The 22,459-nt window shown below is 36.8% G+C and overlaps 1 protein-coding gene across 1 annotated transcript in view; it reads left to right on the top strand.

Annotated features, from left to right (window-relative positions):
* Positions 1–21,095, top strand: part of GPC5 (glypican 5) — a 713,875-nt gene extending 692,780 nt beyond the window's left edge. The window contains 1 exon segment of the mRNA XM_010581507.1: positions 20,989–21,095. Within this exon segment, the coding sequence (XP_010579809.1) occupies positions 20,989–21,095 (107 nt within the window).
* The last annotated feature ends 1,364 nt before the right edge of the window (positions 21,096–22,459 follow it).

The following is a 22,459-nucleotide window of genomic DNA, read 5'->3' on the forward strand; positions in this document are numbered from 1 at the left end:
TGAAGCACTTTGCCCAGTAATAATTGCTTCATGACAGTTTTCTATTCTTCCAGTTCTTCTCCCTTTGGGATAGTTTAGTGGTTTGGATAGCATTAGTAAGAGAGAGGCAAAGTACTGTCTCAAGCTAGATATTATTACTGCAGACTTGATAAAATCTAAGCATTTTTGAAACAATGGTTCTCTGAATAATTAAGTGGATTCTGAAAACCTCCAAACATTACTGATTTTTACTACACTTCACATTTTTTAACAGATCACAAAAGAATTCTACTCTTGGAGAGAAGTCAGCTTTGTACTGCTATTGAAAATATTTAGAGAGCAGCAGATATTCAGGGCAACAGTTCTTGTTAAAACACTACATTTCAACATTGTCAATTCATAAATAATTACATAAATGTTACATATAAACAAAAGTTTTCTTAAAAGTAACTTTTTAGCTTTTATTGGCATCTAACAGAAATATTGTAGTCAGGAAATTCTCTTGTTTAGATTTCAATACAAGACAAAAAGCAATCACTCAGTCTCTAAATAAATAAATAAATGAATAAATAACAGCTGTTAATAATTCTTGCACATCAGCTAGTCATTGCTGTGTAAACCAAAAATAAATTTTGGCAGGGAACTATGAAATCTATTTAATACCGAAAAATTAAAAAAAAAACTTACTTGGAAAAAAAAAGTTTTCTGTTTCACTAAGCTGTATTTTGGCAGCTTCACAGCAAGTCTGTTTGTCTAGAAAGCTGAAGAGAATTCTTCAAGTGTCATGTTTGCTCTAGATTTAGGTCTTGATATTAATCTCATTCTGTAGATGAAGTGATTTTTTAAAAAAAGTCTTTACAAATGACACTGAAATGCTTCTGTTAAGTTTCCATCAGCAGTATTTGTCTTACAATTTGGCATGGAAAGGAGAACTTGGTTCAAGTTTCATCAGGTAATATGAGAAATTCATTATCCCTAATAGATTTAAATTACTCAAATTTAATACAGTGGAGCGTTATATGTTACATTATGGTATTTCTTAACTACAGTGAATCCACAATGAAAGGTGTTAATTTTAACATTATTTTGGTTTACTAAAAATTCTTTCCAAAACAAAAAGTACTTCAAGAAAAGTGTCCATCTCATTATATTTTAGGATACTTTACATCTATATTTTTTAATTGAACTATTTCTCTTAGTAGCTTTTTTGGTGTCTGTTAGAACAGGCACAGAACATTACTTCTGTAATACTGAAATACAGCAAAGTACATATGGAGATGTCTCAGGCTGAGACCTATAACAACACGGCACACATTGTTATATGTATTAGAAGAATATAAATCAGAATAGATGTTATGATGTTTTGCAGTACAATACTTTAAAGTGGAGAGTAACTGTTTCTATGGATATAGAAAAATAGTAAAATATTTCATGCTTAAATAATTTATAACAACAATACTTAGATGTTGACTTTCTAGCTTGTTTTATGGTGAAAAGATTATATATTGCTTTTTTTTTTCTTTGTTTACAGAGCTTATAAGAAAGTTAATCCACTAGATACAGATACATAGAAACCAGTACTGTGCACAGAAAGGGCTCCATAATCAAGACTTTTAAATGTTAATATTAATATTTCAGTACTTACAGAAAAGTAGATATTGAATGTATATATCCTGGCACAAAAATAGATCTGCTACTGATATATCTTTGACTAAACGTATGCATTAAAAAAATTGTAAATTTCCTGTATTTCTGCCCCATGGCAAATTTACAGTTTTGCTCAGGGAAGGAATGTCAGTGCACCTCACCAGAGAGTGATTATGTATTTCTTTTAAGAGCAAGCTTTGCTAAAATATCAGCTTTTTCACGCTTAGTGCTTGGAGGCAGCCAGTGTTATCACTGACCTTGTAAATCCAGTCTTGCCATCACTGGTAGACTCAAAAGTGGATATAATGAATCTTATGACAGACTTATGGCACATGCTCTGCTTTCCTTGACTTTCTGTGGATGCAGAGTGACCACTTGGCTCCGTTTTCTGGGGTTTCAGTCTCTTGAATGTCATGCAAAAATTTTAGAGGCAGTATGTCCATAAATGCCTGTACAGTTTCTCTATGGGGACAGTGTTGTAGGAGGTAGCCATAATTAAACCTAGTGATGCGAACATGAGCAAACTGGGTAATCATGCAAATCTTGCACCATTCCAACATATACCATCCTTAATATTAATGTTGACATTATATAAACATTATATAAACATGTGAAGCTTAACTTGACAATTGTAGGCTTTTTTCTTTTTTTCTTTTTTTCCTTTTTTTTCTTTTTTTCTTTTTTTTTTTAATAAGGAAGATGGTTCCTTCTTTCTTTTGCAAAATATCTCGAAATATGTCTCAGAACTCTTAAATAATTACGTATTTAGAATAATGAAACTCCTTAAGCCAAATGATCACCTCTAGTTGCATTTCAGTTTGAGCCAAATATTTCAGAAAACCTGGGCCAGATTCTAAATCACCCTGTTATGCTGAGACCACAGTATAATGGAAAAGATATTTTAAAAAATAATAATAATAAATCACATACCTTCTGTTATACAAGCTGAAAGTCTGGTCTAGGAGATGCAGATTTGGGTAGACTTTTTTCTCCCTTCATACTCACTCCACAGGGCAAAAATACTAGCACAGCCTAGCTGTAGTTTTAATACTGTTATTGAACATTTAGACCATGAACTATTTTAAAATATGCCTTTAAAAATAGAGAAAGATATAGAACAGTTACATACTAGGCATGAGGGAAGGCTACTCATATTTAATCATCTGTTTCTCAGGTTCTTAGCACCAATAAAGAACCCACAGAAATCACCTACACTCCCAGAGGTACAATATCTTTCTGGGGGAAGTATTTGTACAGAGGAACACTTTGAAAAATGTCATCTGAATACAAAGCATTGGGAAGAGACTAGGTACAGAATTTCTAGTGCCTACGTTGTGCCTGTGGATTTGGCTATGACAGTGCTGAGTGCAGTGCTTCAGGTAAGCATCTGTCAGCATTCAGCCCAGTTTTCAGGAATTTATCTCTTTAGAACTTATGAATGCATTTTGACACAAAAGTGCTCCTGATGTAAACAGTGTCTCATTATACGAAATATGTAAAATTATTTTTAATTTTGCCTGGCCTGGAAAGATGATCATCATTTGCAAATTGTAAAAGTTCAACAAAATATGGTGAAGTGAGTAAACGTAAGAAATTTATGGTAAACATTGAGTATTTAAAATGTCTGTATTGCTTTCAATTTTAAAAAAGAAAATTGTTTCAAAGTACTCCAAGAATTAAAAATCAGCTCCATGAGTCTGCTCAAGGCAAGCTCATCAGGTCAGGCTACCCTGTTTGTGAGCACTTATATCTGATTTCATATAGTTAGAGACTTTTCAGTTGGAGAGAGAATGTGGAAGTCTGGCTAATAAGTATTAATTCCAGTTCAAGAGGATTTCAGTCTACACATAGATTAACAGGTCTACAGCCAAAAGGATTCCATTTTGATCATTTAGTCTGATATTGTGCATAATGCAGGCCACTGAATTTCACCAGCTTCACACTGTATTAAAATATCCATACACATTCCAGATGTGTCATCTAAAAATATGCTTGGGAATGTATAGTTATTTAGGTCTGTGTGTCTTCATTTTCCTGTTTACAATTTCTTTTCATGTCAGACAAATTTGAATGAGATTGACTAACTGTCCCTAACATGCTATTTTGGGTGTTGCAGTTCAAGTGTAAAACAATAGGCAGTTTGAAATACCACACAGTCAAAATAGAATGCATCTATAATACTTTTTTCTCAAATTTTCTATGTGTCAGATTAAAAAAAAAAATCTGTTTTACTGATGCATTTTAAAAGAATTCTGCGGTTGCAATTCACTGAATATAGAAATGAAAGAATGTTGGGTTTTTTTTACATTCAGAATTAAATCAGTCCTTAAAGTTCCAATTTTGTAACAATGCCTAATCATACTTCCTTAGGATTTTGATTGATATAAGGTGTAAAATACATCAGTTATACATTGCCTATTCATAAATCAGACCACCTGTGTGGAGAAAACTTTTGTATCATCACCTTTATTTATGCTTTCACAGCCCATATGCAGAGAAAGCCACTAAAAATAGTTTGCATCTGGCGGGTTGATCACTGTGACAATAAAAGGATTAAACAGCAAGATACCTCTCTGCTTTCAGTAATCTCTAGCAATACAGAAGATCTATTTTGTTCATTATGTGTACATCATTCAATGTTTTCAAGCATTATGACTGCCACACCTTTCTTTTTTTGTCTTTGAAAAGCAACTGCATTATTACTAAATTTGTGACAAATAATGTTTTATGGGAAGCAAAAAACATCACCGAAAATGCAGAAAACTTACATAATTGGCTTAAAATAGTCAATCTTTCAGACATGATTTTTCCCAAGAAAATTCTTTTTAATGCCATTTAGTACATAATTTTTTCTATCATATTGCTAAGAATATTTTTTCATAAACCAAAAATTGTACAAGGGATGTAATTCTTGTTTATGCTGAAAATAATTGTGAGGGGTTTTTTTTTTCTTTTGTTTACAACAACTTTCTACTTAATAGTAGTATATATAAACCAATGTTTGTAGAAGTTACATAGTCTTGGCTGATCTCAATTCCTTATATCTTTATATGAAATTCAAGGTTTGGATTGAAGAAATGAATAGGTTCCCATGGAAAAGACTAGGATCAATCAAGCAAGAAGCATTATATTATTCGCAATATTTTCATCTGCCTTTAATCTCAACCAAAGATATATTACACTATAAATCAGATCTAGACTGAGTAGTTTAAAGAGAGACTTGGGGAATAGAAAGACAATAGCATGGGATGATTGGATCAAGCGGCAAGTGCACATTTCAGTGACAATATCAACACGCATTCGGCTAAACAGACAGGCTATTGAAATCATCTTTTGTTATGCATAAATCTGAGGAATTTCAGTGGTTTTGCTCAAATGGATTAGCATCTTCTGATAGGATTTTGTTCTCCTGCCCATTTGGTGGAATCAGCAAGTCAGTGTAAGACTCTGGAAGGCAGAGGGTCATGCCCAGGTCCCTGTTGGAGGAGCTGGCTGCATTCACTTGCTACATTCCTACACTGAGGTCATCTCCAGATATGGTCCTCTCTAGTAGCTAACGCTGTTATTCTTTTTCCCACACACCCAGTCTATTTAGCATGGAACAGAGCCACACAGAAAGTGCTCCTTTCTGTTCCCATAAAGGAAGAGCTATGCATCCCTGAAATTCCTAGCATGGTTTATAGATGCAATGGATAATTTAGAACTGAAGATAAAAACCGGCCATTCACTTAAAAGAAAGGCCTTGACTAGTCCCTTTTCCTCTTTCAAAGCTGCATAGTCCCAATACAGCCACCCTGCTGTGAGGCTGACACCTAGAACAGTGAGAGAGGGTGCTTGGGCTTCACTTCCTCAGGAGAACATGGACAGGAGATATCTGGGGGCAAGGAAGGGAAGAGAGACACCCACTGACAAGTTCTTAGGAAGAGTTAATAGAGAATAGCTTTCAGAAGGATGGCTGGAAATAGTTCTTAGTCTCCCTCCTCCTACCCCCAGACTTTGCTGGAAAGAGATATTGACTCAGCACATATTGGCAGCAGACAAGTATCTCAAAGACCTCCATTTCTTTGGGACGACTGTGTTCTTCAGACTCCTCTGTTGAATGTTGGCTAGGAACATAGATGCAGTCCAGGAACAGCTGGATACAGAATATCTCCTTCAGATATATATGTGAAGAATTAAAACCAGCATGTAAGTTCTTCATAATGACTGACTACTGTTTTTCTGTCCCCAGATGCTTTCTCACTTTCCTCCCAGTATTTTTATCTGGAGGACAAAGTTCACAGCAATATATATAGATGAGTGGACCACAGTCTTTCACAGGCAGACTGTATTCTAGAAAAACAAGTTGGGGATAATCCCCAGAGAGTGCCCTACCAGCTTCTGGCATGCACTGCCAATACGAGCAGGAACTCTCTGGGACTGACTCTAACAACCTGCCTCTCTTCTAAAGCCCATAGCTGGGACTGCAGCAGGAGAGGGCTGAGATGGGTACATGCAGCAGGAGGAACGAAGGGAGACTTGTGCTGTGTGAGGGACGCTACCAGTCACTCGTCCAAACCGTGTACCTGTGCCGTGCTCAGAGGAACAAGTGGAACAAGAACCTTTCACAGTGTTAGGCAGCCCTCTGGAAAATGGATGAGGTCTTGGGGTGTTCCTTGGGAGCTGGGGGTGCTGAGAAACTTACACAAATTAAGAACTACTTTCAGACAGTTGCTACAGAGGTATAACCATGTTCCCTATTCTAAGCCTTAATGGCTTTGACCAGCCTCACCTGTGGTTTCCACCCATGACTTCTTGGCCATGGACCCAAGAGCCCCATTTCAGCTCAGTTCTGCACACCTAGGCCTTCCCTGAGCTATTCTGTGAATATAATTATCTCCAGTCCTGTCTCTCAGGTGGCCCCAGACCAATGTTGAAGGAAACCTCTTTTCCAGTCCTGTCTCTGGGCCCATTTCCTGCTGTTGTTCCTGACTGGTCCTCCTGGATGGACCTGGCTCCGATTCAATACCTCACCTTCCCTGGCCATCACTTGACAGTCAACAGAACCTGTTACTACTGTCACCAACGCAGGCCTGCTCAGTTGGTGCAGGACTGCACCGCACCACCAAAAGCATGGCCTGTGCTAGGGTCACCCTCAGTGCCCAGACAGACAGAGCAGCAACCCCTGGGAGAATACATTTCACCTCTCAACCTTCTGTAACCCTGCTTCCAAACTCAGAGCTGTGTTTCTTGACAGCTTTCTTGGCGAAATGAGGAGACACCATCTTGATCTGGTGTCCAGGAGGGTGTTGGATTTTGATACTCTTCTCCTGCTACACACATTGAGCATCTCTGCTGCTCCCTAATTCCCTGATGACTGGGGAAACTGCTGGAGCATGACCCGAATGTACTGAAGAACACGTCCTGGGACTGTGTGGAGGAGGAGCATGACATGATATGACTCATCCATGAGCCTGAAGGAAAGAGAGGGCACACAGGAGGAGGGCAGACCACAAGGGAGGAAAGACTTGTCATGACTACCACTTAAGCTTACATGACATTCCCAGACTTATAGTTTTATTGACTTATTAAAAACCTAGAGTCTGCCTTTTCAGCAGTTTAGTTCATCTGCTTATTCTGCTGAACTATTTTTGGAGAATTTCCTTTGTCGTTTAACTTACCTTAGCTTTTGAATGCATTCATTCATTCTGCTCCAGTTCTGCCTTTTTAGTTGCGTAAGAAATTCCACCTTTTCATGCCCAATTTCTAGTTTGCGTAACTTCAGTCTTGGTCTTCTTACACGGGTTGTAGATTTTGATGGTATTAGTTCAGTAGTCTACTTTTCTTAATGTCTCCATTGCTGCCTTACCTTAAGGCGTGACCTCATCTGCCAATTTTGCCATAAGCCTTTAAAAAATATTTATTAGTGGTAAAATAAACCCAGCTTGGATATAGTTCCCAAAATCAAACGCTTTAAAGCATACAAGAAGTTATTTTAACATTAAGTGTGTAAGAGAAGATCTAAGTAAATAGCTCACTTTTTCCTAAGATGTAGACCTTTTTCACTGCATAGTGAACACTTTTTTTTTTAACTTTAGGATGAAGGCACTCTAATCCTTCGCCCTATACACATGCTAATTCCCTTCAGAGCTCCCATTTGGAGTCCCTCAAAAGGGAAAGACCTAATTCTAAGGCCCAGTTGTCCTGAGAAGATAGTTTGCTTCAGGACTTACTGTACTGCTAGAAATAGATATAATTTGCACCAGGTTTTGCTTTCTCCATCCTGAACAATCACTCAAACCTATGCCCGTGACTTCATGGCTTCTAATCTCCATAAAATTGTAAATCCCTGGTGTCAGACTGAAAAAAAAAAAAACCTCTGGTGGTCTGCGAAGCAGTCCTCATTATTCAGCTGCCATTTTCTGGAAGAGGACTATGTAAAAACAAAAAAGTTTCAGGGCACCAAGACCTATCATATGCTTTAAACTGTCTCATATCGACTCTCTACTCCACTGGAAGGATTTCCCCTCTCCACTAATTCCCAAGAAATGATAGCTGTGCTAAGGTAGGCACCTCAACTTCACAAAACTCTAGGAAACATACATGAAGGACAGGGATGTGAATTACTGTTCTCATGTCTGGCATACATTCATAAGCTTTTGGGTACAGGCTTCTTGCAAAGCTTTCTCTTTCTTGCTGCACTGCCTGTGGGATCTGAGCCCAACCTGCCTTCTCTTCATCTAGAAGAAGAAAAAGGTGAGTAGTGCTTTCTGCCAAGGCCAGTCTGTTATCATCTCCCCTTCTCCTGCCAAATGCCGATGCTTCAACAGAGAACAGGGGTATGGTGGAGGAGGTGGTCTTCGTCTCTTGATACTTACTTAGGCTCAAGAAGAGTATTCATGCTTAAAGGACAGTGAATGGTCAGGATAAGAACTTGGTAGCTTAAAATGAAAAGAAAGCTCACAGAATGACTCCACAGTGTATCCCCTCAGTTCCCATGACTCACCCATGCATGCAAAATTAGTGTCTTTAACATTTTCACACAGCTCTTCATTGACCGTGGTACAACTCAACTTACCATGCCCCACTGGAAGTAGCTCTAAAGCCAAAATTAGTACCCCCCAACCAAAAAAAAGTCTAAATGTATGGTGCTTTTAACTTATAGGTCCACACAGTTGCTTTAAATAGAGGTCACCTTTCTCTTTTCTCTTCTCTTTGTTTTCCAACCCTCATTCATTGTTTACTCAATTCTTTCTCTCTTGGATCAATATCTTCAGGCTAAAAACCTAAACTGTGAAAGTTCAGCTGTTTCTTATCCATCTACACTCCTGTTCTCTTTGAAAAGCTGCAATGTGACTAAAAACCTGTTTTGAAAATCTATCTAAATTATCAAATTAACCAAAAATAGGAGGTCAGTTTCTTTCTTATGCTTAAGTTAGTTAAATAAGTTAAATTAGATGGGCCTTCCCCTTCGGTTAGAAGTAAGGAGCAGACACAGATTATGTATTTTTAAGAAGAAACTGTTGAAACCATATAGGTTTTCTTTTTATTTTGGCTTCCTTCATATCTACACCACAGATCTGAAAACAAAGAAATCCTCTTTTTCCCCTCAATCTTTCCTTTTCTTTTTCCCCCATGTTATCTTGAAACCCATTATTACATTACTTGCTTTTTTTATTACAAGCCTGGAGACTGATATTTTGCTCTTGTTAGAAACCACTGTCCCCCAGTCAGTCGACCAGAGCCAATCGAGTCAATGGTCAGCCGTGTTAGGCTGTGGGAGCATGAAGGGGAGAGCTTTATTTTCTGTTCAGGGACAGATGCTTGGGTGACAAACAGAAGCAGCACTATTTGTGTGTTGCTGATTGGGAACCATATATTTACATGAAACCTGCATATTGATACAAATTCTGCAAGATGAGCTTTCCTAGGGAGAGGTAGAACTGCTACAGGTACCAGGTTTAGTCTTTGGATTGCTTGACGGTTATCTCTGAACTTAAAGAATGCACTTATTTTGATGTTTAACTGTGAATTTTTAGTGACTTCAGATCAAAGATCTTGTACTCGTGGGATGCACTGGGACACAAGACTTCCTATGGCATTTCATAACACTAAACACATTGAGGGTTGCAGATCAATATTCGTCAGCAAGCACCACAGTGTTTATCACAGACGTTCATCTAGTCTGAAAGAAATTGAAATGCTCTGCCAGAAAGGAGTCTCTGAAATGAAAATCAGAGAGCAAAACTTTCTGTGAAAAATTATATTTTTAAACCTCATAATCTGATTAGAAAATGCATTTCTAAGAAGACATGAGGAACTAGATTCTTTTGAGTCACATGCTTTTGATATATTTTCAACATAATAGCTGAGCTAAAACTTGGGCAACCAAAAGTTGTCCCAGAAAGGAAGAGAAATCAGCAACTGAATAGAATCTCTGTGTTGCATTCTTATTTATAAGGAGAAAAGCTGTGCTTTTGTTTACAGGGAAGGAATGGAGACAAGGATGTCTACCTTCTTTATTGCTCTACACTTCTTTTTTTGTCAGTAATCCACTCTTTGTTGTGTGTTCAGGTCAGATATCAACAGTGGATTATACGTTTTTCTCAGTCTGTTTCTGGGTGCTTTACAATGTTATGGTTAGCTGACAGCTTAAGTTCTTTCCCAGATTATAACAGCATGATCCTTCTTCCTCTTGCCAGCACTTATCTGATCCCACCGTGGGGTGGTTCTAAAAGTAAGCTCAAGCTGCAGTGAAACTAACTCAGCAAGAAAAATCACAGACCTGATCGTTCACCTCTGGGAACAGGTTCTTGCATGTGCTAGTGCATGGAAACTGGTGGGTTTCTAGCCCCCACCCGGCAGACATGATGAGGAAATGACGGCAAGCAGTTCTGCCTTAAATCAGCTTAAATTGTGGAAATATGTCATTAAATATGCTTTACAGCAAAAATTAAAAGGGCAGTTTAATGTATCAGTGTTTGGGGCGGGGGGGGATTAAGCTAATCTACAGGCTATGTTTCTTTTAACAGAAAGTGGAATAACTGGAATTCTAGGTGGACTGACCGGCAAAAAATTACCAAACTTACTTCATCATCTTAACAATGGGAATTGGTTTAGTTCAGAATTCTCTTCTGGAAAAGACTGATTTTATACTTTCATTTTAAAAACAGCATCTAGACAAACAATACAATAGTGAACTGCTACAATGAAATTGGGCCATAAATCTTGGGAATATGAATGCTTTAAAAAAAATTGAAAAGTATTTCCTTTTCTTAATGGGCCTAATTGGCAACATTCTGCCTCAATCCAAGTTCACACATTACTTTCAGTTCAAATTCATCTCTTCTAGATGGTATTTTTATATAAATCAGAATTGTTGATTATAAATCTCTTACAGCAAATTGAAAAAAAGATTACAAAATAATCACATGGGTAAATCGTTTCAAAGGACAGTAATTTATATGGGACATCTGACTCATAGGAAGAAATCAGATGAAAATTCAAAGAATGAAGAATTTGCTTACTTTTACCCAGTCTGATTTATGGGACTTTAGCCCTATTATAATTTTGTATTGATTACAAAACCTTTGCATAGGTTAATGATAAAGGTTAAAAGTTCCTCAATAGTGAAAAGGATTGAAAAGATGGATTTCTTCATTTAAAACAGGCATTATTGACAATGCTGATTCCAGCACCCTAGAGCATTGAAGTTAGAATGAACATGTCATCTAATGAACATGGATTTAGAAGCTATTGCGTGAGAAACCAATAAGAATAGAACTAATGAAGGTTACTGTGGTTCTCTCTACCTCAGACGAAAAATACAGTTATGTTTTAGTCTCTGTATGCAAAATAAAACCAAGACATCTAATCTTTTATACATCTAATACTTTGCTATATGCTAAAACTGACCTACAAGTAAAAAAGTATACATTAACCATTTCAACAAATAATGTTATCTCTTTCTGATTCTTAAGAATGTGAAATAAATGGAAAAGTTTTGGTTTGTGACACCATTTGTTTGTGTTACATTAACTCATAAAAGCTTTGTTTTTTAAATGGAAATACTGAGTTCATTAGCGTATAATGTGAAACAAATGCCACTGTCAATTTTCAAATACTAGACTAGAGACTTAATGTCTGCTGCTCTTGTAGTTAAAATGACTTGCCAGACTTATGTTAAGATCATTGGTTGCACTCTATTCCTCATATATACAGATTTCATAAAATAGGTGCAGTTAAACATGATATGTAGGATTCATTTCCTAATACATGGTTAAGCATGCAAAATTCTCCTAGCTAATGCCATTAGGCAGACTTCTTAATTGCTTTCTAACAATAACAGTAATACTATTCCTTTGTTTGTAGGTGAGATTATTTGCATCTTGATATTCCCGGTGCATTTATAATTGCTATTTGTGTTGATTTGTGTATTATTACAATGATCATTAGAATATATGAAGTCAAAAAGGAGGATTTGGGATCAAATTATTTCCTCCAAATAAGTACCAATTACCTATTCCAGAAACTTTCTTCATAACAGTGTCTATGTTTAGTGCATAGACAGAGAATAAAAACTGACAACAGCTCAGTACACCGTGTTTCAAAGAGTTCTAATGTGCTATGGCATACTACATTATATGGACAGTGACATAGTTTTCCCTGGGGAAAGTGGTGAAACCTCCGTCTCTTAAGAGTAGAGCAGATAAAGCACAAGAAAGTTACTCTGAGAGATATATTTAACGGTGGCTTGATTATCACCACACTTCACATACGGACACAAAACCAGTCATTGATGATCTCCCTTTGTGGAGGCAAGCTAAATGTAAATTTGCAGTTGGCTTGGCCCTTAAGTGAGCATCATCTCCCTGTTCCACATCACCTTGTGGCATATAGGTCAGGTTCAGTCCTTTGGTGCTCATACTCAAGGTCCTTCCTGGGATCTGATACAGGTTTCCTGAGCTGATTTTCTCAGGAACAGCCATGAAAACCCACATGATTGCATTTCACTGAAAGAAATGACTGGCCAATTCCAGAGGTGAGACTTATAAGGACATAAAGAATTTGCTGCTAGAATTTATATCACAGTACAGAACCTTCCTATGATACTAAGCAATTCTCCAAATTTAAGTGATTTCTCTGGCTATGTCTATGTTGTCAAGTAACTTAGCTTGTGAGTTGTCCCGTGGTTTCAGTTCCCATTATCCACATTGCAAAAACGTTAGTTCACTCCGTGGCTCAGCGTTAAGGAAAACCATCTCCGTCCCTCCAAAACAAACCTCAGATTCCATGGATAATTCATTCCAAGGACTGCTTCCAAAAGGCAACACAAACCAGACGGCCAAAGGCTTGGATTTCTCTGCCCTACAAAGTCCCTCAACAGCAGGCTTTTTATTTTCAAAACACTTTCCCATGCCTGGATATCATATCCCAGAGCCTGTAATGTGCTCCTTCAGTTTCATGTTATAAAAACACCACCTGGTGGGTTGCAGCACAGCCCTCACAGTTTTTTTCAGGCACTTTGAACTAAAAACAAACAAACAAACTGATAACTGGGTCTTTGAGCCAAGGAGACCACTGTGTGTGTGTTAAAAGAGATGCAGGGCATTGTACTGTGTAGTAGAGATCTGTTTAGCAGTTTCTTCTAGGTATTGCTATCTCTGAGTACTCTAGACATAAGCCACTCAACACCACTTTGCCTGAAGGATCTCCTTCTGGGATGTGTATTTAGCTGTGTAAGTATAGCTGTAATGACTCTTTGCATACTTTAGCAGGAAACTTTTTCATGAGGTACTGGCTTCTCAGAGATGTTTGCACACATCGGACGTTCACTGTTTTCATGGCAATATGGCAGCCCTTCATCCTGCCCTTCAACACCAGATGCTGAAACCAAAAACGCTTAAAGGCAGGGGTTTAGATATAAAAGTGAAAATAGAAGACTACAGGTGAAACAAATATGAACTCAGTCAATACCTCACTTTTTTTTTTTTTTTTCCCCCAGTTTTCCTACCTAGATTTTCTAAAATGTAATCCATTTGCCAGAGCTAAATTATTCGGTATTTAGTTTTGTTTTTCCACCAAAGTTATAAAGCATAATGACAGGGAATATTTTGGAAAATATTCACTGGTCACTCAGTGGTCAACCTGTTATGTGACTAAGTGTAGGATTTATCTGTCCAAATATCTACATCAGAGTACTCCATCTCCTTCTGCTTTTACTTATTTCTCTACTTCACTATAATGAGAACTCCAGTAGCTAACTGAGGGAGGGCAGGATTCGGTTGTCTAAACAGAAGTGCCAAAAGCCACTGGAGATGCTCTAGGATGTCCAAGACATCCTTAAAGGGTTTTATATGAATCAGGCTTCTTTTGGATGGGCAGCTGTGTGCTAAGTGCGACACCCCTGTCCCCTGCATCTAAAATGTCTGTAGACAGCTATGTTTAACCAACTGAACCCTAGCTGTAGATGTAGACCGTACAGATACAAAAAACTAAGTGGAATTAATCATGCCTTACGTGTCATCTGTTACTATCTTCTAAAGCTAACTACTTCAGCATCAGCATAATGCTACTTTATGCTGCATTTGGGATGGTGCTCACACTTAAACTTATCACTTCTGACACAAACTGACCCATATAACCACTATAGCAAAGCAGATGAAATTCTGCTTTGCCAAAATATGAGCTCATCTGTGATTTTAAAAAAGCTGTACTGAATTGTTTTTAATGGATGTATTTTAAGGACTCTGGCCTTCATAGCTAAAAATGATCTCATACAACTGAGAAGGTGTAAGCACATTTTCAGTTTGTTGGGGTTTTTTATTATTATTTTGGCTTTTCATTGCTTTTGGTTTGGTTTCTTCTTGCATAAGGCAAAGTGGCTGTAGAAAAGTAGCATGAATTTATGAGAATTATGAGAATCATTCACTGTACTTTATAAGGATAATAAATATGTATCCCTATGCTCCAAGGTACACATTAATCACTGAATGACAGAAGCTAGGCATCCCAATGGACTGATTATTTAAATTTTTCACTATATCTTATTGTTTCTCCCACCTCAAAAGCATCAGGCAATGGTCACAGGCAGACTCAAATAGTGAAACAGAGACATTACTGTTTTGGCAAAAATCTATTCATTTTGGTTTTGAACCTTCTTTTTCAACTTACCTTTACTGACAAGCTATTAGAATTGACAAAACCAGATACAATAATTTATGGCACCCCAATTAAGATTTTAGACCTCACAGAAAGACACGGGGGGATAGGAGTCAAAATCACTTTACAACATACAGTTTTAGCATCAGTGAAGCCTGTTTTCTTTGCTAATTCATTAATTTAATTGATAGGGCAGCCATTACATGTATGTTTATGTAACAATAAGTTCCACAATGCAAAAGCCTTTATTCATTCTAAATGAATAATGTTGACTCCTGTTCTTTTCTCATGAACCTTGTAGCAAATGGAACTTCACTGAAAGACAAGTTTAAAGTATTAAGAAATTCAGCTGAGTAACCTGATTTATAATTTAGATATGGCAAACCAATGTGCAATGCTAGATAATTTATTTTTCTTTAAAATTAAAGCCTAAAAATGCCAAAAGCTTCATTGGAAAAATGCTTGAAAATTTTGACACTCCTTTAGCCTCTGTGGATCAGCTGTTACTTTCTCCTTCATAAAATGAAAACTAAACTAAAGCAGAGATACATTTTTCACTAAGTTGATTCCTGGCTTAATTCACAGCAGAAATATCTCTTATATCACTGTTCATGTCTTCAACAGTGATGTAGTCAAAGAATGGCAAAGCAGTGGAGGTCCCTTCCCTCTCTACTCCTTGTTAGTGAAATCCAGTGGGGTTTTTTTGTTTGCTTGTTTGTTCCTGACTAATGCTGAATTGTGAAACATTTAATACTTACAGAATCAGAGAATCACAGAATTGTTGAGGTTGGAAGGCACCTCTGAGATCATCCATTACAATCCCCCTGCTCTTTTCTGTTTCACTTACTGTGCAATGGAGAGGGGAAAAGTTGTACCACATCATAAAAACACACAGTTTTCCTGAAGAGGGTGAATACATGCACTCCTATATCTGTACTAAAAGAAAGGCATATGTTCAAGCATTATATAGCATATGCTTTCCTTTTAGGGACATCCCTTAGCTTTTGCAAGTATAAGTGCACTCATAAAAACATGAAAATGGCCTCAAGAAATTAGTCCTTTGCCCGGTACCGTTCATAATATAGTTCTTCTTGGACATCTTTTTCTCCCCTCATTGAGACTTCATGGCCAACATCACATGAACTTCACATAGAAGAGTCTTTGAATAATAGTAGAGGTAGTCTATTGTTTCCACTTTTCTTTCTAAGCACTGGATACTCATAAGTGTTTTGTGATGCTTTTAAGATTAATGGTTTAATCACAGTAGCTGGGGAATGATCTGACATACATACACTGAATATTTTTTTCTCACATATAGCTACCGTTCTGTAAAGGAATATATACATTACTTAAAGTAGGAAATGCAAGTTTTCACAGCAACTACTACATATAAACTGAAGCATGTCTGAGGTATTAAAACACAGCTCTATGATCTAGTTAGTATAACTATGTTTTGAAACATTTTCATCATATTATGTAGTTAGGAATAAACCTGGCAAAAAAAATAGTAAAAGAATGGGAGGAGATATCCATTAGAAGCTTTAAAAGTTCCAGATGGAGAAAAATTGGCCAATCAAAAAAAAAAAAAAAGGTTTGGTAACTAATGTGTCATTTTAATTTATGGAATGACAATGCAAAGTAAATATTTTTTTTCTCTTCTTTTTGTTAAAATCAATGCATTTTTTAGAAGTTTAACTGCATGAAGTCATTATTGAGACCTCATTATTGTGAATTGCAGGAATGAAACTAATATTATGTCTTCCTCCATACTACAAAAATATGTTGATATTAGTCACTGTTGGTGTTTACTTGACACAGTAAGGAGATTGTCCTAGCTCTAACTAGCTGCAAATTCCTGAACCCATTGCTCTGATATCACTTTCCCTTCATTCCTCTTAATCATTATGCTATTCTTTTTGCTTTTGCCTACAAATTCTTCAGTTTGCTTTATCAGTTGCATCCAAATTTATCTTCTACTTCCCCAAAATATTATTGCTCCTTACTAACATCTATAAATTCATGGCCAACATGCCTATATGTCATCCTTTTCCAGGTATCACATTAGAGTAAATTTTATTTCCAACTTCATATTTCAACATTTATCTACAGCACATCAGGGTTTTTGTCTATTCATCTGACCATTATGTATTTCTTTAACCTTTCATAAAGCTTCTTCATGATCTTTCTTGCGCATTTTGGGACAGAACCAGTTATCAGTGCTTTTCTTCATAGCTCATGTGTTATAAGATACCAAAATTCAGCTTACGCATAATGATTGAAATAATTATTTGCCTTTTTAAGAAGAATTTTGCATACAACTTTACAGGAGTGTTGTCTTATAAAAGTCACATTCCACATTTTTTTCCTATCTGAAACACTGTTGCATCCTTACTCAAATTCTTCCTCATATTTGAGACTCATAGAAAATGCTTGTGCCATAAAAGCTGTATTTTGAATCTTCCAGAACATCATAAGAATAATGCACAGAGAGAAATCCAGTTCTTCCTCCTGTGTAAATCTTTGACAGGATTTATATCCAATGGGATTCCACAGCAGCTCATTTGGCAGTTTCATTTTCCCTTGAAGACCCACGTTAGTTCTGATATATGTTACTCATCCAATACAAGATAATACAGCAAGGTGTTTCAGGTTAGACTACACAAACACTTTCTGGTTTGGTTTCAAACTAGGCCATTATTAGAGGATGTTCCATTTAACATGTTTAAAATGCTTTAAGTCCCAGCATAGCCCTTGGTAGGCAAGCATCTACTGCTCAAAAATCATAGCCCATTTTTGTAATATTTTGACAATCTCAGTAGAAAAGCTCCATGTCAAATGAAAATCTTCCATGACTCTAAGTTTGACTTTTCAAATCAAGGTTAATGACTCTTGCTGAATACTGGAAGGAAATGGTATTACTGCTGTAGCTATTCTGGAGAACATAACAGGTCAGCTCTCAAGGCTGTCAGTACTATTATCTCTCACAAGCTTTAAATATCTTTAGAAGATGTTTAAAAGCATTAGAAATACTCTGCAGCTGTTATACTATAATGAGATGCTGTAATATTTATCACAATGTTTGGTGAATTTTTTTTACTGATTAATTTTTTCTAAACCAGAGCAGGACAATACTTTAAATTGCAGCCACTGTGTTTCACAGCTGATGCTGGGAACAGGTATGTGATACTTGGCAGCTTCACTTTATATAGGTTCATGCAAACGTTATATTTGGATTTTAATTTCCAAGCAATTTATCTTCTGCTCTGCTGCAATTCTAGCTTTTCTTCAGAAGAAGAGACTCTGAATCTCAGCTGAAACTTCTGAATTTTACCATTTTCCAGTCAAAATATTAGCTCTAGTATGATTTTGATACTAAACAAGACATTTATCAGAGATCATTTGAAATATCTGGGGAACTTAAATGCCTTTTCTATAACATAATTCCAGCTTCTAGCATGTGAGGAAACTAAAACCAAACAAGTTTGCTTTTTGTTTTGGTCTGTTCTGCTACAAATGTTTGGATAGCTCTCATTGCAAGTTTGCTGTGAACTATGAAAGTTAAATTCATTTAGAAGAAAGGATCACTTCCATTACTGATTATGATATATGAAGGGTGACAGAAATGTTTAAATCCTGATGCATAATGGACAACAGAACCTACTTATTTAAATAGAAAGTATAGCTTTAGCTGTAGGAATTACATTTAAAGTTATACTTATTAGAACTACCTTAAAAAAAGCATAGCATTCTGGGGGAAAAAAAAAAAAAAAGCCAGTTCTGTTAAAATAGGCTATTTTTTAGGAGTGTTTTTCTGTTCAGTGATTTTTTCACAGGATCATGTCGAAACATATTTTTTGAACTTCTCATTTCAATAAAGTCAAAGTTGTGGCATAGACCTATGAGACTAAATAGGTGAAAGTTTTGCTGTATGTTTGCACTCCAATCCTGACACTATATTCATTTAACATCAGAGATTATATTAAATACTTTATGGCATTTTGATTGATCAAAGGAAAATATATTGGTAGGTTTGAACATTTTTTTAAAACACTCTTTTCATAGGAACTTCCAAAGTCTGCAGTTTTCATTTGAGGCTGGAAAGAAAAGAAAAAGAAAAAAAAAGAGATAACATTTTCCATAAAATGAAATCTATTTTTTTCCTATTGTCAATGAAGTTTTCACCAGAAATTAAACATGACACTCCAGTCAGTAATTAATATCTAGTCACATTGCCTTTAGATTCAGATCACATAACTGCAAGATCTAGGAATATTTTTCTTCTTATAATAGCTATCTTTTATAATAAGTGATATCCTGGATATTTAAGATAATGCCATATCTTTCACTACTGTGATAGTTTATCTGTAAATACACTGGGAAAAATATCCTTCATTATACCTATAGCATTTGGTGAACTGCTTTGTTGTGTAGGTTAGAGTTGAATTTTTCACTGTCAGTTGAAATGAGTCTTTTTGAATATGGGAAAACCTCACTAATGCTCTGGAGAAATGACCCAAACCATTTTGTTGTTGTTCTCCTTACAAAGCTTCCCTGAAAAAACCACCTTGATATACCATACCCCCTTTGATGATCCACCAAACATCCATTCAGTCAAATGTGGAGTGACTGATCTTTTTCTAGACAGGTTACTGAATGTGCATGATAAGAAGTTGTATTCCCTCCTTCTCAACATCTATTGTCACTCTTCCTCCTTGTACATCCACTTGCATTGTAGTCATAGAGCTAATTTTCACAAATTCCGGGCAAGAGCACTGGATCAATAAATCCACACAAAATAGCAGTATATCCTGCTATCTAACTACAGCAGCAAAGAAGACAAATTCATTCTAGCAGGTTTTCAGACAACATGATTGACTCTAGCTGACTCTTCCCTTAATGCATTTTTTTCAAAGCTACAGGAAGGAGATTTGAGTACATACAGCAAGTTCACAAAGAGCAGCTTTCAAGCTGCTTTTAGAGAAAAGAGTATTTTTAACACAAGCACCAAAAAAGTTGTTCCTTTTAAAAATGAGGATTCTCTGTAGCTTCTGTTAAACCAGCTTAACAAAGAGGATAACACCATGACTAAAATATTTATACTTCATCACAGTCCCTTTGAATAGTAATAAAAAAAGAAAGAATCACTAGTTATCTTTCCTAATGATACAGAGAGGAAAGAAGTATCTAAACAATGAATAGTAATGCAGAAACTCAGACTGTAAAATCAATATGTCAGCTCAGTAGAGCTGAGCTTCTTTCTAATGCTGCTGTTCCAACAGTAGAGTTTACCTTCTGAATTATATATGTATTGACCTAATTACATAAATATTGACTTTGCTTTATATGAAGCCTTTTTCAGTCTCAGTGTAATTACAATGTCAATATTTGTTGCATGTAATAACACTGAATTTAGACTTGTTAATTTTGATTGATAGTGGCATGCCACAAGTTATTATATGGGATAAGACAGTTAGTCTAGAAGTATGCATAGCAAATATAAGCAGCTGACAATGCTACCAAATCTGAATGTGTCTCCGAGACCTTCTGTTTCTGATTGTTTAACCAGGCAGGGGAAATGTAATGGGTGATTACATCTTTGTTCCATACAAAGCACTGTTTTGAGATGGAGAAATATTTACCCTTATCCAAAAAAGTAAAAATATTCAGCCGGGAACTCAGTAAAAGAGTTCCTGTTTAAAGTTAGCTTTACCATATTGCCTTACAATGTTGTAAATTCTGTTTAAATTGTGCCAAAATGGAGGTTTTATATAGCAACAAGTATACTTTGCTGCATACCTTCCATCAGGTATACCTTATTTTGGAATGATACTGGGACCCAGACACAAACCATTTCACATTAAATTATTTCCCTTTTTCTTCAAATCCAAGAAAGATGTGAGCAGTGGACTTTTAGGTACTGGTGGGACTTGCAAAACTGTTCATTTCAGTCTGCAAATGTTTGTTGAGATATACTTCTACAAGAACAACCTTGTTCAGAGCTGGCAGACCTCTGAACTACTTTCAACGATGAATAGCCATATAGTACAGTGTATGTTTCTAGATGCAGTTATAAAGGATTTTGAATTTGGCAGTAACATGAGAATTAGAAACTAAACTGTGACAGTCTGTGTGCTGAGGATATTTAAATTTGTTCTAGCTATAACATGTTGCCAGTAGTGACAAGGCATGCATCATAGTGTATTTTCTTATTTGTCTCAGCAGGGATGCCAGACAAGACGAACCTCAGTGATGTAAAGCAAATCCATCAAACCAACGATGGCAGCACTTTAGACACAACTGGAGCAGGATGTACAACAATGGTTGATTAGATGACATTTATGTGATTAGTTTGGTAACACTATTTCTCAGTCTTTGGTAACTGTTTAGCTCTGGCTTGATATGTGTCTCATTGTCATCTGTTTATCCCCACTCACAAGCCTGGAATAAGGGATCTGGTGGATATAGCAATGTTTATGATAGCTTGTATAATATCAGCTTCTCTGATCTTAGGCCTGAATATTAACAAAGTTGTTTGTGTAATATTTTTCCTGTGTGTTTTTTTAACACCTGTATAGTCACACAAAATCATGTTTCCTTTTATAATATTCTGTGTTAAAAATAAGTTGACTATGATACTATTTCTCTTAAAAGCAATTTGGAAAAACGAGATCACAGAATCACTGACTTGTGGAAGTGGCCCCTGGAGATAATCTAGACCAACCCTGTGCTCAGAGCAGAGTCAACTAGAGCAAGCTGCCCAAGGCCAAGTCCTGTTGGTTTTTGAACATCTCCAGGGATGGTCTCTCTACAGCCTCTCTGGGCAACCTGTTCCAGTACTTGAACACTTATAGCAAAAAAGTTTTTTCTTACATTTAAATGTTATCTATTGTATTTCAGTTTGTAGCCATTGCCTCTTGTCCTGTTACCGCACCACTGACAAGAGTTTGGCTCCATCTTTACTCCCCTTATCAGGTATTTATACACTTTTATAAGATCCCCTCTGCATCTTCTCCTCTCCAGGCCAAACACTCCCAGCTGTCTCTGCTTCTCTTCGTATAAAACTTGTTCCTGTCCCTCAAAAATCTTCATGGCCCTTTGCAGGACTCTATCCAGTATGTCCATGTCTCTGTTGTCCTTGGGAGCCCAGACCTAGACACAGCACTGTAGGTACGGTCTCGCCAGTGCTGAGCAGAGGGGGAGGATCATCTCCTTTGACCTACTGGCAACAGTTTTCCTAATTCAGCCCAGGAGGACTTTGGTTGTCTTTTCTGCTAGGGCACATTGGTGGCTCATGTTCAGCTTGTGTCCCTCAGGACCCCCAAGTCCTTCTCTTCAAAGCTGTTTCCAGCCAGCATGCACCAGCATGTACTGGTGCATGGAATTATTCCTGCCCAGGTGGAGGACTTGGTATTTCCCTTTCTTGGACTTAATGAGGTTCCTATCAAGCCATTTCTTCAGTCTGTCAGGGTCCCTCTGAATTGCAGAACTCCCTGGTGTATCAGCTACTCCTCCCATTTTTGTATCTTCTGTGAGAACTTGCTGAGAGTGCACTCTGTTGCATCATTCAGGACATTAATGAAGAAATCAAACAGTATCAACCCCTGGGGTAAACCAGGAGTAACTGATCTCCGTGTGGACTTTGTGCTGCTATTCACAACCCTACATATAACTGATTGCAACTGATGGAACAGTT

The sequence above is a fragment of the Haliaeetus leucocephalus genome, unplaced genomic scaffold, assembly GCF_000737465.1.
Source record: "Haliaeetus leucocephalus isolate CR32 unplaced genomic scaffold, Haliaeetus_leucocephalus-4.0 Scaffold784, whole genome shotgun sequence".
NCBI classification, from domain to species: domain Eukaryota; kingdom Metazoa; phylum Chordata; class Aves; order Accipitriformes; family Accipitridae; genus Haliaeetus; species Haliaeetus leucocephalus.